At 50.0% G+C, this 14,894-nt stretch overlaps 1 protein-coding gene across 2 annotated transcripts in view; it reads left to right on the forward strand.

The window, feature by feature from the left end:
- The first annotated feature begins 8,508 nt into the window (after positions 1–8,508).
- tbk1 (TANK-binding kinase 1) overlaps positions 8,509–14,894 on the forward strand; it is an 86,058-nt gene continuing 79,672 nt past the window's right edge. Inside the window, exons 1-2 of one of the 2 annotated variants that reach the window (XM_071331540.1) lie at positions 8,509–8,639; positions 12,219–12,325. In XM_071331540.1, coding sequence (XP_071187641.1) covers positions 12,239–12,325 — 87 coding nt within the window. In that variant the 5' untranslated portion in view covers positions 8,509–8,639; positions 12,219–12,238. Of the gene's footprint in view, positions 8,640–9,226; positions 9,249–12,218; positions 12,326–14,894 lie in introns of those variants that run through there. The other variant, XM_071331539.1, reaches the window with a different exon arrangement.

Here is a 14,894-nt window from a genome sequence, read left to right on the forward strand (position 1 = left end):
ACGTTTTATTAAAATCATCACAAACATGATAAGTTGCCTTAAATCCAGAAGAGACAAACAGGTTGTTTTACTGGAGGAACATTCAGCACCTAGATGGAACTATCTGACGCCAAATAACACGCCGTTACAACGCTAGGAACGAGGAGAGGATGGAGGGAGGGGTGAGGCAGGATGACGCCCCCTGGAGGCGACAGACAGCTACTGGCCGTTGGAACGAGGAGAGGATGGAGGGAGGGGTGAGGCAGGATGACGCCCCCTGGAGGCGACAGACAGCTACTGGCCGTTGGAACGAGGAGAGGATGGAGGGAGGGGTGAGGCAGGATGACGCCCCCTGGAGGCGACAGACAGCTACTGGCCGTTGGAACGAGGAGAGGATGGAGGGAGGGGTGAGGCAGGATGACGCCCCCTGGAGGCGACAGACAGCTACTGGCCGTTGGAACGAGGAGAGGATGGAGGGAGGGGTGAGGCAGGATGACGCCCCCTGGAGGCGACAGACAGCTACTGGCCGTTGGAACGAGGAGAGGATGGAGGGAGGGGTGAGGCAGGATGACGCCCCCTGGAGGCGACAGACAGCTACTGGCCGTTGGAACGAGGAGAGGATGGAGGGAGGGGTGAGGCAGGATGACGCCCCCTGGAGGCGACAGACAGCTACTGGCCGTTGGAACGAGGAGAGGATGGAGGGAGGGGTGAGGCAGGATGACGCCCCCTGGAGGCGACAGACAGCTACTGGCCGTTGGAACGAGGAGAGGATGGAGGGAGGGGTGAGGCAGGATGACGCCCCCTGGAGGCGACAGACAGCTACTGGCCGTTGGAACGAGGAGAGGATGGAGGGAGGGGTGAGGCAGGATGACGCCCCCTGGAGGCGACAGACTGGCCGTTGGAACGAGGAGAGGATGGAGGGAGGGAGGGGTGAGGCAGGATGACGCCCCCTGGAGGCGACAGACAGCTACTGCACCATGGCACTCTGCATCCTGGGCAGCAATTTTGTAGTGGATCAGTGATCGCCGTAGTAACCAGTCAGCTGGTTTCCATAGTAACAGACAACAAGGTGTACTGAGTGATTTGAGCTTCTTTTAATGGTTTCCTGGTTTTCCAGGACTTCCTGTCTGCCTGTCGGCATGTATTGCTTCAACTAGGTACTACATATTATACAAGGTCCTTATGAGTCATCTAACAGGGTACATATAGAACCTCTGACCCGACCCAGGACCCCTCATCACTACCACAACACTCCTGACCCGACCCAGGTCCCCTCATCACTACCACATCACCCCTGACCCGACCCAGGGCCCCTCATCACTACCACAACACCCCTGACCCGACCCAGGGCCCCTCATCACTACCACATCACCCCTGACCCGACCCAGGGCCCCTCATCACTACCACAACACTCCTGACCCGACCCAGGGCCCCTCATCACTACCACAACACCCCTGACCCGACCCAGGGCCCCTCATCACTACCACAACACTCCTGACCCGACCCAGGGCCCCTCATCACTACCACAACACTCCTGACCCGACCCAGGGCCCCTCATCACTACCACAACACTCCTGACCCGACCCAGGTCCCCTCATCACCCCTGACCCGACCCAGGTCCCCTCATCACTACCACATCACTCCTGACCCGACCCAGGGCCCCTCATCACTACCACAACACTCCTGACCCGACCCAGGTCCCCTCATCACTACCACAACACTCCTGACCCGACCCAGGTCCCCTCATCACCCCTGACCCGACCCAGGTCCCCTCATCACTACCACAACACTCCTGACCCGACCCAGGGCCCCTCATCACTACCACAACACTCCTGACCCGACCCAGGTCCCCTCATCACAACCACATCACTCCTGACCCGACCCAGGGCCCCTCATCACTACCACAACACTCCTGACCCGACCCAGGTCCCCTCATCACAACCACAACACCCCTGACCCGACCCAGGGTCCCTCATCACTACCACAACACTCCTGACCCGACCCAGGGTCCCTCATCACTACCACAACACTCCTGTCCCGACCCAGGTCCCTCATCACTACCACAACACTCCTGACCCGACCCAGGGTCCCTCATCACTACCACAACACTCCTGACCCGACCCAGGACCCCTCATCACTACCACATCACTCCTGACCCGACCCAGGGCCCCTCATCACTACCACAACACTCCTGACCCGACCCAGGGCCCCTCATCACTACCACATCACTCCTGACCCGACCCAGGGCCCCTCATCACTACCACAACACTCCTGACCCGACCCAGGGACCCTCATCACTACCACAACACTCCTGACCCGACCCAGGGACCCTCATCACTACCACAACACTCCTGACCCGACCCAGGGCCCCTCATCACTACCACAACACTCCTGACCCGACCCAGGGCCCCTCATCACTCCTGACCCGACCCAGGACCCCTCATCACTACCACATCACCCCTGACCCGACCCATTGGTCCAGGAAGGGGTAGGGTACAGAGGTCGAGGTCAGGGTTCACAGAAGGTCAGAAAGACACAACGTCATCACGCTGTATTGTCGTGTGATGGGGAACAGATTCACACATCTGATGAGGTTACTACTGCACAATATTCAACCAAAATCTATGTTCTGTCATTTGAGGTTATTTTATATATATTTTTATGTTTTTGTTTTAAATGCCAGACTGCAACTGAGTATTCTCTTTATCCTGTCTGGATGAGACAGACCACATCTGTTACTGAGGGGGGGTTATCTATCCTGTCTGGATGAGACAGACCACATCTGTTACTGAGGGGGGGGGTTATCTATCCTGTCTGGATGAGACAGACCACATCTGTTACTGAGGGAGGGGTTATATATCCTGTCTGGATGAGACAGACCACATCTGTTACTGAGGGAGGGGTTATCTATCCTGTCTGGATGAGACAGACCACATCTGTTACTGAGGGGGGGGTTATCTATCCTGTCTGGATGAGACAGACCACATCTGTTACTGAGGGAGGGGTTATCTATCCTGTCTGGATGAGACAGACCACATCTGTTACTGAGGGGGGGGTTATCTATCCTGTCTGGATGAGACAGACCACATCTGTTACTGAGGGGGGGGGGGGGTTATCTATCCTGTCTGGATGAGACAGACCACATCTGTTACTGAGGGAGGGGTTATCTATCCTGTCTGGATGAGACAGACCACATCTGTTACTGAGGGGGGGGTTATCTATCCTGTCTGGATGAGACAGACCACATCTGTTACTGAGGGGGGGGGGGGGTTATCTATCCTGTCTGGATGAGACAGACCACATCTGTTACTGAGGGAGGGGTTATCTATCCTGTCTGGATGAGACAGACCCAGACCACATCTGTTACTGAGGGGGGGGTTATCTATCCTGTCTGGATGAGACAGACCACATCTGTTACTGAGGGGGGGGGGGGGGTTATCTATCCTGTCTGGATGAGACAGACCACATCTGTTACTGAGGGGGGGGGTTATCTATCCTGTCTGGATGAGACAGACCACATCTGTTACTGAGGGAGGGGTTATATATCCTGTCTGGATGAGACAGACCACATCTGTTACTGAGGGAGGGGTTATCTATCCTGTCTGGATGAGACAGACCACATCTGTTACTGAGGGGGGGGTTATCTATCCTGTCTGGATGAGACAGACCACATCTGTTACTGAGGGAGGGGTTATCTATCCTGTCTGGATGAGACAGACCACATCTGTTACTGAGGGGGGGGTTATCTATCCTGTCTGGATGAGACAGACCACATCTGTTACTGAGGGGGGGGGGGGTTATCTATCCTGTCTGGATGAGACAGACCACATCTGTTACTGAGGGAGGGGTTATCTATCCTGTCTGGATGAGACAGACCACATCTGTTACTGAGGGGGGGGTTATCTATCCTGTCTGGATGAGACAGACCACATCTGTTACTGAGGGGGGGGGGGGGTTATCTATCCTGTCTGGATGAGACAGACCACATCTGTTACTGAGGGAGGGGTTATCTATCCTGTCTGGATGAGACAGACCCAGACCACATCTGTTACTGAGGGGGGGGTTATCTATCCTGTCTGGATGAGACAGACCACATCTGTTACTGAGGGGGGGGTTATCTATCCTGTCTGGATGAGACAGACCACATCTGTTACTGAGGGAGGGGTTATCTATCCTGTCTGGATGAGACAGACCACATCTGTTACTGAGGGGGGGGTTATCTATCCTGTCTGGATGAGACAGACCACATCTGTTACTGAGGGAGGGGTAATCTATCCTGTCTGGATGAGACAGACCACATCTGTTACTGAGGGGGGGGTTATCTATCCTGTCTGGATGAGACAGACCACATCTGTTACTGAGGGAGGGGTTATATATCCTGTCTGGATGAGACAGACCACATCTGTTACTGAGGGGGGGTTATCTATCCTGTCTGGATGAGACAGACCACATCTGTTACTGAGGGAGGGGTTATCTATCCTGTCTGGATGAGACAGACCACATCTGTTACTGAGGGGGGGGTTATCTATCCTGTCTGGATGAGACAGACCACATCTGTTACTGAGGGAGGGGTAATCTATCCTGTCTGGATGAGACAGACCACATCTGTTACTGAGGGGAGGGGTTATCTATCCTGTCTGGATGAGACAGACCACATCTGTTACTGAGGGAGGGGTTATCCTGTCTGGATGAGACAGACCACATCTGTTACTGAGGGAGGGGTTATCTATCCTGTCTGGATGAGACAGACCACATCTGTTACTGAGGGAGGGGTTATCTATCCTGTCTGGATGAGACAGACCACATCTGTTACTGAGGGGTTATCTATCCTGTCTGGATGAGACAGACCACATCTGTTACTGAGGGGTAATCTATTTTACGCTGTAGCCTACCTTCTGAGGTCTCGCTCTCTTTCACCTGTACTCTCTGTCTCCCCCTCCATCTTCCCCCGAGGTAAACTTCTCCACAGAGGACTAGTTATTGTACCTGATCAGTTCTTCAAATCATTTAGTTTTCTTTGCAAAGTGTTTTAATATTTTTGTACCACATTGTGTATATTACCGTATTTATAAGCTATAAAGAAAAACATTGTATATCTATTCATTGAATTCTTGCAGTACTTTGTCATTCCTTTTTTCACTATATGCCTCATTTTATTTTTCTACGATGTGTCAGTCAGTCCAAACGTATGGCGACAGTCTCAGACAATATCAACAATCCTTTAGTAATGTCTCTGTCCTGTTCTCTGTCCCGTCTCTGTCCTGTCTCTCTCTCTGTCCTCTCTCTGTCCCGTCTCTGTCCTGTCTCTCTCTCTGTCCTCTCTCTGTCCTGTTCTCTGTCCCGTCTCTGTCCCGTCTCTGTCCTGTTCTCTGTCCAGTCTGTCTCTGTCCTGTCTCTGTCCTGTCTCTGTCCTGTTCTCTGTCCTGTTCTGTCTCTGTCCCATCTCTGTCCTGTCTGTCTCTGTCTTTTCTCTGTCCTCTCTCTGTCCTGTTCTTTCTCTGTACCATCTCTGTCCTGTTCTCTCTCTGTCCTGTCTCTGTCCCGTCTCTGTCTTCTCTCTGTCCCATCTCTGTCGTGTCTGTCTCTGTCCTGTCTCAAACTAAAAAGACGGTGGGGGAAAAGGGATCCTTCTTTAAACTGGGTTGTTTCTGGAGCTCTGACATAAAGATGGGGAAACACAGCAGAGGTTTATTGGCAGTTTGAACATTTTCTCCTTCCTCCATTTTGATACCATGATGCTTTGCAAGGATGGATACAGCTCAACCAACATTTGGTTAGTCAGAGGGATTATTTTCATTTCCACTCAACTCTACTTTTTTCTACGTTAATCTGCTTTCCATGTAAACCAGGATGTAATGGATGTGTACAGCCCATTCAATACTACTAGAAGCTGTTGTAACAAAATTAAATGGTGATTTTCTTTATTTTTATAAAATGAATGAACTTTCATCTTGAACGTTGTCCATTCACACTTTGTTCTGTCCATTATAAAATCAAATCAAATATATTTATAAAGCCCTTCTTACATCAGCTGATGTCTCAAAGTGCTGTACAGAAACCCAACCTAAAACCCCAAACAGCAAGCAATGCAGGTGTAGAAGCACGGTGGCTGGGAAAAGGGAAGTACAGCCGAGAGCTGCCCAGTGACACGAGCCTACCAGACGAGTTAAACTACTTCTATGCTCGCTTTGAGGTAAATAACACTGAAACATGCATGAGAGCACCAGCTGTTCCGGACGACTGGATGATCACTGCTCCGATGCCGATGTAAGACCTTTAAACAGGTCAACATTCAAAAGTGCGCAGGGCCAGACGGATTACCAGGACGTGTACTGCGAGCATGCGCTGACCAACTAGCAAGTGTCTAAACTGACATTTTCAACCTCTCCCTGTCCAAGTCTGTAATACCAACAAGTTGTAAGCAGACCACCATAGTGCCTGTGCCCAAGAACACCTATGTGAGAATGCTATTCATTGACTACAGCTCAGTATTCAACACCATAGTGCCCTCAAAGCTCATAAATAAGCTAAGGACCCTGGGACTAAACACCTCCCTCTGCAACTGGATCCTGGACTTCCTGACGGGCCGCCCCCAGGTGGTAAGGGTAGGTAACAACACATCCGCCACGCTGATCCTTAACACGGGGCCCCTCAGGACCCTCCTGTACTCACTGTTCACTCATGACTGCACATCCAGGCACGACTCCAACACCATCATTAAGTTTGTCGATGACACAACAGTGGTAGGCCTGATCACTGACAACGATGAGACAGCCTATAGGGAAGAGGTCAGAGACCTGGCCATGTGGTGCCAGGACAACAACCTCTCCCTCAATGTGATCAAGGCAAAGGAAATGATTGTGGACTACAGGAAAAGGAGGACCGAGCACGCCCCCATTCTCACCGACAGGGCTGTAGTGGAGCAGGTTGAGAGCTTCAAGTTCCTTGGTGTCCACATCACCAACAAACTAGAATGGTCCAAACACACCAAGACAGTTGTGAAGAGGGCATGACAAAACCTATTCCCCCTCAGGAGACTGAAAAGATTTGGCATGGGTCCTCAGATCCTCAAAAGGTTCTACAGCTGCACCATTGAGAGCATCCTGACTGGTTCCATCACTGCCTGGTACGGCAACTGCTCGGGCTCCGACCGCAAGGCACTAGAGGGTAGTGCTTACAGCCCAGTACATCACTGGGGTCAAGCTTCCTGCCATCCAGGACCGGTGTCCGAGGAAGGGCCTAAAAATTGTCAGACTCCAGCCACCCTAGTCATAGACTGTTCTCTCTGCTACCACACGGCAAGCGGTACCGGAGTGCCAGGTCCAAGAGGCTTCTACTCCCAAGACATAAGACTCCTTAACATCACATTTTTTATTTTACCTTTATTTAACTAGGCAAGTAAGTTAAGAACACATTCTTATATTCAATGACGGCCTCGGAACAGTGGGTTAACTGCCTTGTTCAGGGGCACAATGACAGATTTGTACCTTGTCAGCTCAGGGATTCGATCTTGCAACCTTTCGGTTACTAGTCCAACGCTCTAACCACTAGGCTACGGTGCCGCTACCACCCAGACTATTTGCATTGTCCCCCCTCACTTTAATAATTCTACCTACATGTATGTATTACCTGGTACCCCCTGTATATAGTCTCGCTATTGTTATTTTACTGCTGCTCTTTAACTACTTGTTACTTTTATTTCTTATTTGTATTTTTCAAACTGCATTGTTGGTTAGGGGCTTGTAAGTATTTCACTGTAAGGTTGTATTCTGTTGTATTCGGCAGATGTGACTATTAAAATGTGATGTGTTTGGTGTTTGGCTCATGAATTGCACTTTTCTACTTTATTGTCTGTATATGTCCTTTTGTCTATCTTCCAGTTTGTCATGTATGCACAGGGCAGCAGCCAACATTTCCCCGGGGGTGTGGTCATTATCGTTAACGGGTACCGTGCTCTCCCGCTCTAATTCACCACAACCTTGAACTAATGTTGGATAAATCCATATGATTATTGAGCGTGACTGTTGCCAAAGACAGTACAGTACGAAGATAGAAACCCCAGCTCACGCTTGTAGGCGACGTCGGCTAGTTACTCATGCGAACTAACAAGTTTTCGAGGCTAACTCAACTCGCGCCAAACTGCGCATGTGCAAGCCGTCAACTCAAAGGCGCTCCTTCGATTTAAAGTCGTTTTTGACGAACATTTAAAAAAGTTATCAGTTTATTTTCACGAGGTTGGAGTAGTAACATGTTCAACTACTTAAGACATTGGCTCGAATTTAGGTTGTGCCTTTAGATGTACATTTTCTAGAAATCTAAAGAATGAATTGCTCACTTCTCTAATTTACTTCTCAAACTCCGTCCTGGTCTGCTTCGAAAGCGTTCCCGGAAGTCTTGAGATGTTGCGCCTCTGTGTTTAAGAAACTCAGTGCCGGTGCTTTCATTTTCCCCTCCAGGCTCAATGAAAAGACAACTGGCCCGATGTATTGCACCTGAAATCAAAACTACACTAGGTTGCTTTCCAGACCGCTCATATTCTTAGTATCTTCTTTTCCAGGAATTACGGTAAAGATGAACCACACCCCCTTTTCATACTGCTTTCTGATTGAGTCATTCCCACCACGTGATCCAGAAGCGAAAGGATTCTGGTTTTTCTGGAGGTAAGGAAATAAACACAACTTAATTATACTTGTGATTTTAGCTGACAAAATGTAAAAATATACAGTTATATTGTAATACTACAACGTGTTTTAACTGCACACGCTGTCGTTTTTGTCGAGCTCCCAGTTGTACGTGTGTAATGTCGGTGCACGTCGTTTTGGGGAGGTGGGAACTGTCATCCTTGTTGTTATTCACTGTGAATCAGGAAGACAGACTGGCTAGCTAGCCACGAATATAACGTTTATCTAAATACATTTTCTCCTCCTTCAGCATTATTTGGTGCAGTTAGTTAAGAAGACAAAATGTAACACAAGCCATTGCTTGGGTGAATTGCCTGATGCGTAGTTAGGTCACAACTTTAGCTAGCTAAAAAAACAAGCTAGCTAGCTAGTAACGTTAGCTACTAACGTTACTACAGCATTTTGTAATAGTCAAATGACGTTTCGCACCAATACTACAACGTTAGTTAGACTTTTACATGTAACTAGGACATTGTCATGGATAGAGAGCTGTCTATATATTTGTCATAATTGTGAACGCATTGGGCCGGAGGGGAGTTTCCCAGCGGTGTGCCATGGCGTCACCGTGTAATACGGTGATCAGTGCTGGTACGTTCGTTTTACACACAATTAGACTGCTTGAAATCCAGGTACAGGATTATGGATTATCGCTCTCGTCTAGATTTACAGCGGTAGGTTTTTATTTTCGCTAATTTCTCAGTGGATCAGCGAGGCCTCCTATTATCTGTGACACTGCTGAGTCAGGAAGTGGATTTCCCTTTACTAAACGCATCGACAGTTTTTATGCCAGTAAAAGTCGTATCTTTTTTTTTTTTAGCACGACAGCTGTGATGGAAACAGGAAGTTTTGGTACAATTTTATAAATGCTGATAGATCATTTGTCTGTTCATCATTGGTGGAATCTTATTATGTAGGTACATTTAATTATGCGCGAAATGGTGGTTTGAAACCGCTTTATGCGCAAATATTTATAACCAATGTATAACCCATTTGGAGTCAGGGGATGATATGGTGTCTCCCACTACGACTCAGGAAACGATGCAGTTTATCAGGCTACAGGTGAAATAAGTTAAATGATGAACAGTAGTTATTCAGTATGCCATGTCCCTCACTAACACCCTGGACCAGAGCTAGTGGTTCAGTATGCCATGTCCCTCACTAACACCCTGGACCAGAGCTAGTGGTTCAGTATGCCGTGTCCCTCACTAACACCCTGGACCAGAGCTAGTTAGTGGTTCAGTATGCCATGTCCCTCACTAACACCCTGGACCAGAGCTAGTTGTTCAGTATGCCATGTCCCTCACTAACACCCTGGACCAGAGCTAGTGGTTCAGTATGCCATGTCCCTCACTAACACCCTGGACCAGAGCTAGTTGTTCAGTATGCCATGTCCCTCACTAACACCCTGGACCAGAGCTAGTGGTTCAGTATGCCGTGTCCCTCACTAACACCCTGGACCAGAGCTAGTGGTTCAGAATGCCGTGTCCCTCACTAACACCCTGGACCAGAGCTAGTAGTTCAGTATGCCATGTCCCTCACTAACACCCTGGACCAGAGCTAGTTGTTCAGTATGCCATGTCCCTCACTAACACCCTGGACCAGAGCTAGTTATTCAGTATGCCATGTCCCTCACTAACACCCTGGACCAGAGCTAGTTGTTCAGTATGCCATGTCCCTCACTAACACCCTGGACCAGAGCTAGTTGTTCAGTATGCCATGTCCCTCACTAACACCCTGGACCAGAGCTAGTGGTTCAGTATGCCATGTCCCTCACTAACACCCTGGACCAGAGCTAGTTGTTCAGTATGCCATGTCCCTCACTTAGTGTGCTGTCTGAAGGTGCTGGTTGTTCAACATGCCGTTCCCCTTAGTCTGCTGTCTGAAGGTGCTGGTTCAACATGCCGTTCCCCTTAGTGTGCTGTCTGAAGGTGCTGGTTCAACATGCCGTTCCCCTTAGTGTGCTGTCTGAAGGTGCTGGTTCAACATGCCGTTCCCCTTAGTCTGCTGTCTGAAGGTGCTGGTTCAACATGCCGTTCCCCTTAGTCTGCTGTCTGAAGGTGCTGGTTCAACATGCCGTTCCCCTTAGTCTGCTGTCTGAAGGTGCTGGTTCAACATGTCGTTCCCCTTAGTCTGCTGTCTGAAGGTGCTGGTTCAACATGCCGTTCCCCTTAGTCTGCTGTCTGAAGGTGCTGGTTCAACATGCCGTTCCCCTTAGTCTGCTGTCTGAAGGTGCTGGTTCAACACGCCGTTCCCCTTAGTCTGCTGTCTGAAGGTGCTGGTTCAACATGCCGTTCCCCTTAGTCTGCTGTCTGAAGGTGCTGGTTCAACATGCCGTTCCCCTTAGTGTGCTGTCTGAAGGTGCTGGTTCAACATGCCGTTCCCCTTAGTGTGCTGTCTGAAGGTGCTGGTTCAACATGCCGTTCCCCTTAGTCTGCTGTCTGAAGGTGCTGGTTGTTCAACATGCCGTTCCCCTTAGTCTGCTGTCTGAAGGTGCTGGTTCAACATGCCGTTCCCCTTAGTCTGCTGTCTGAAGGTGCTGGTTCAACATGCCGTTCCCCTTAGTCTGCTGTCTGAAGGTGCTGGTTCAACATGTCGTTCCCCTTAGTCTGCTGTCTGAAGGTGCTGGTTCAACATGCCGTTCCCCTTAGTCTGCTGTCTGAAGGTGCTGGTTCAACATGCCGTTCCCCTTAGTCTGCTGTCTGAAGGTGCTGGTTGTTCAACATGCCGTTCCCCTTAGTCTGCTGTCTGAAGGTGCTGGTTCAACATGCCGTTCCCCTTAGTGTGCTGTCTGAAGGTGCTGGTTCAACATGCCGTTCCCCTTAGTCTGCTGTCTGAAGGTGCTGGTTCAACATGCCGTTCCCCTTAGTCTGCTGTCTGAAGGTGCTGGTTCAACATGCCGTTCCCCTTAGTCTGCTGTCTGAAGGTGCTGGTTCAACATGCCGTTCCCCTTAGTGTGCTGTCTGAAGGTGCTGGTTCAACATGCCGTTCCCCTTAGTCTGCTGTCTGAAGGTGCTGGTTCAACATGCCGTTCCCCTTAGTCTGCTGTCTGAAGGTGCTGGTTCAACATGCCGTTCCCCTTAGTCTGCTGTCTGAAGGTGCTGGTTCAACATGCCGTTCCCCTTAGTGTGCTGTCTGAAGGTGCTGGTTGTTCAACATGCCGTTCCCCTTAGTGTGCTGTCTGAAGGTGCTGGTTCAACATGCCGTTCCCCTTAGTCTGCTGTCTGAAGGTGCTGGTTCAACATGCCGTTCCCCTTAGTGTGCTGTCTGAAGGTGCTGGTTGTTCAACATGCCGTTCCCCTTAGTGTGCTGTCTGAAGGTGCTGGTTCAACATGCCGTTCCCCTTAGTCTGCTGTCTGAAGGTGCTGGTTCAACATGCCGTTCCCCTTAGTCTGCTGTCTGAAGGTGCTGGTTCAACATGCCGTTCCCCTTAGTCTGCTGTCTGAAGGTGCTGGTTGTTCAACATGCCGTTCCCCTTAGTCTGCTGTCTGAAGGTGCTGGTTCAACATGCCGTTCCCCTTAGTCTGCTGTCTGAAGGTGCTGGTTTGTTCTCCACTACAGGTGAACCTGAAGCCATCGTCATGCAGAGCACAGCCAACTACCTGTGGCTCATCTCAGACCTGCTGGGGCAGGGGGCTACAGCTAACGTCTACCGTGGCAGACACAAGGTACAGGGTTAACACGCTAACGTCTACCGTGGCAGACACAAGGTACAGGACTAACACGCTAACGTCTACCGTGGCAGACACAAGGTACAGGGTTAACACACTAACGTCTACCGTGGCAGACACAAGGTACCGGACTAACACACTAACGTCTACCGTGGCAGACACAAGGTACAGGGTTAACACACTAACATCTACCGTGGCAGACACAAGGTACCGGACTAACACACTAACGTCTACCGTGGCAGACACAAGGTACAGGGTTAACACACTAACGTCTACCGTGGCAGACACAAGGTACAGGGTTCACACGCTAACGTCTACCGTGGCAGACACAAGGTACAGGGTTAACACACTAACATCTACCGTGGCAGACACAAGGTACAGGACTAACACACTAACGTCTACCGTGGCAGACACAAGGTACAGGGTTAACACGCTAACGTCTACCGTGGCAGACACAAGGTACAGGGTTAACACACTAACATCTACCGTGGCAGACACAAGGTACAGGACTAACACGCTAACGTCTACCGTGGCAGACACAAGGTACAGGGTTAACACACTAACATCTACCGTGGCAGACACAAGGTACAGGGTTAACACACTAACATCTACCGTGGCAGACACAAGGTACAGGGTTAACACGCTAACGTCTACCGTGGCAGACACAAGGTACAGGGTTAACACGCTAACGTCTACCGTGGCAGACACAAGGTACAGGGTTAACACACTAACGTCTACCGTGGCAGACACAAGGTACAGGGTTAACATCTACCGTGGCAGACACAAGGTACAGGGTTAACACACTAACATCTACCGTGGCAGACACAAGGTACAGGGTTAACACACTAACGTCTACCGTGGCAGACACAAGGTACAGGACTAACGTCTACCGTGGCAGACACAAGGTACAGGGTTAACACACTAACGTCTACCGTGGCAGACACAAGGTACAGGGTTAACACACTAACGTCTACCGTGGCAGACACAAGGTACAGGGTTAACACACTAACGTCTACCGTGGCAGACACAAGGTACAGAGTTAACACACTAACGTCTACCGTGGCAGACACAAGGTACAGGACTAACACGCTAACGTCTACCGTGGCAGACACAAGGTACAGGGTTAACACACTAACATCTACCGTGGCAGACACAAGGTACAGGGTTAACACACTAACATCTACCGTGGCAGACACAAGGTACAGGACTAACGTCTACCGTGGCAGACACAAGGTACAGGGTTAACACACTAACGTCTACCGTGGCAGACACAAGGTACAGGGTTAACACACTAACGTCTACCGTGGCAGACACAAGGTACAGGGTTAACACACTAACGTCTACCGTGGCAGACACAAGGTACAGAGTTAACACACTAACGTCTACCGTGGCAGACACAAGGTACAGGGTTAACACACTAACGTCTACCGTGGCAGACACAAGGTACAGGGTTAACACACTAACGTCTACCGTGGCAGACACAAGGTACAGGGTTAACACACTAACGTCTACCGTGGCAGACACAAGGTACAGGGTTAACACACTAACGTCTACCGTGGCAGACACAAGGTACAGGGTTAACACACTAACATCTACCGTGGCAGACACAAGGTACAGGGTTAACACACTAACGTCTACTGTGGCAGACACAAGGTACAGGGTTAACGTCTACCGTGGCAGACACAAGGTACAGGGTTAACACACTAACGTCTACCGTGGCAGACACAAGGTACAGGGCTAACACACTAACATCTACCGTGGCAGACACAAGGTACAGGGTTAACACACTAACGTCTACCGTGGCAGACACAAGGTACAGGGTTAACACACTAACGTCTACCGTGGCAGACACAAGGTACAGGGTTAACACACTAACGTCTACCGTGGCAGACACAAGGTACAGAGTTAACACACTAACGTCTACCGTGGCAGACACAAGGTACAGGGTTAACACACTAACGTCTACCGTGGCAGACACAAGGTACAGGGTTAACACACTAACATCTACCGTGGCAGACACAAGGTACAGGGTTAACACACTAACGTCTACCGTGGCAGACACAAGGTACAGGGTTAACACACTAACGTCTACCGTGGCAGACACAAGGTACAGGGTTAACACACTAACATCTACCGTGGCAGACACAAGGTACAGGGTTAACACACTAACGTCTACCGTGGCAGACACAAGGTACAGGGTTAACACACTAACGTCTACCGTGGCAGACACAAGGTACAGGGTTAACACACTAACATCTACCGTGGCAGACACAAGGTACAGGGTTAACGTCTACCGTGGCAGACACAAGGTACAGGGTTAACACACTAACGTCTACCGTGGCAGACACAAGGTACAGGGCTAACACACTAACATCTACCGTGGCAGACACAAGGTACAGAGTTAACACACTAACATCTACCGTGGCAGACACAAGGTACAGGGTTAACACGCTAACGTCTACCGTGGCAGACACAAGGTACAGGGTTAACACACTAACGTCTACCGTGGCAGACACAAGGTACAGGGTTAACACACTAACGTCTACCGTGGCAGACACAAGGTACA

The sequence above is a fragment of the Salvelinus alpinus genome, chromosome 11 (assembly GCF_045679555.1).
Source record: "Salvelinus alpinus chromosome 11, SLU_Salpinus.1, whole genome shotgun sequence".
Taxonomy (NCBI): Eukaryota; Metazoa; Chordata; class Actinopteri; order Salmoniformes; family Salmonidae; genus Salvelinus; species Salvelinus alpinus.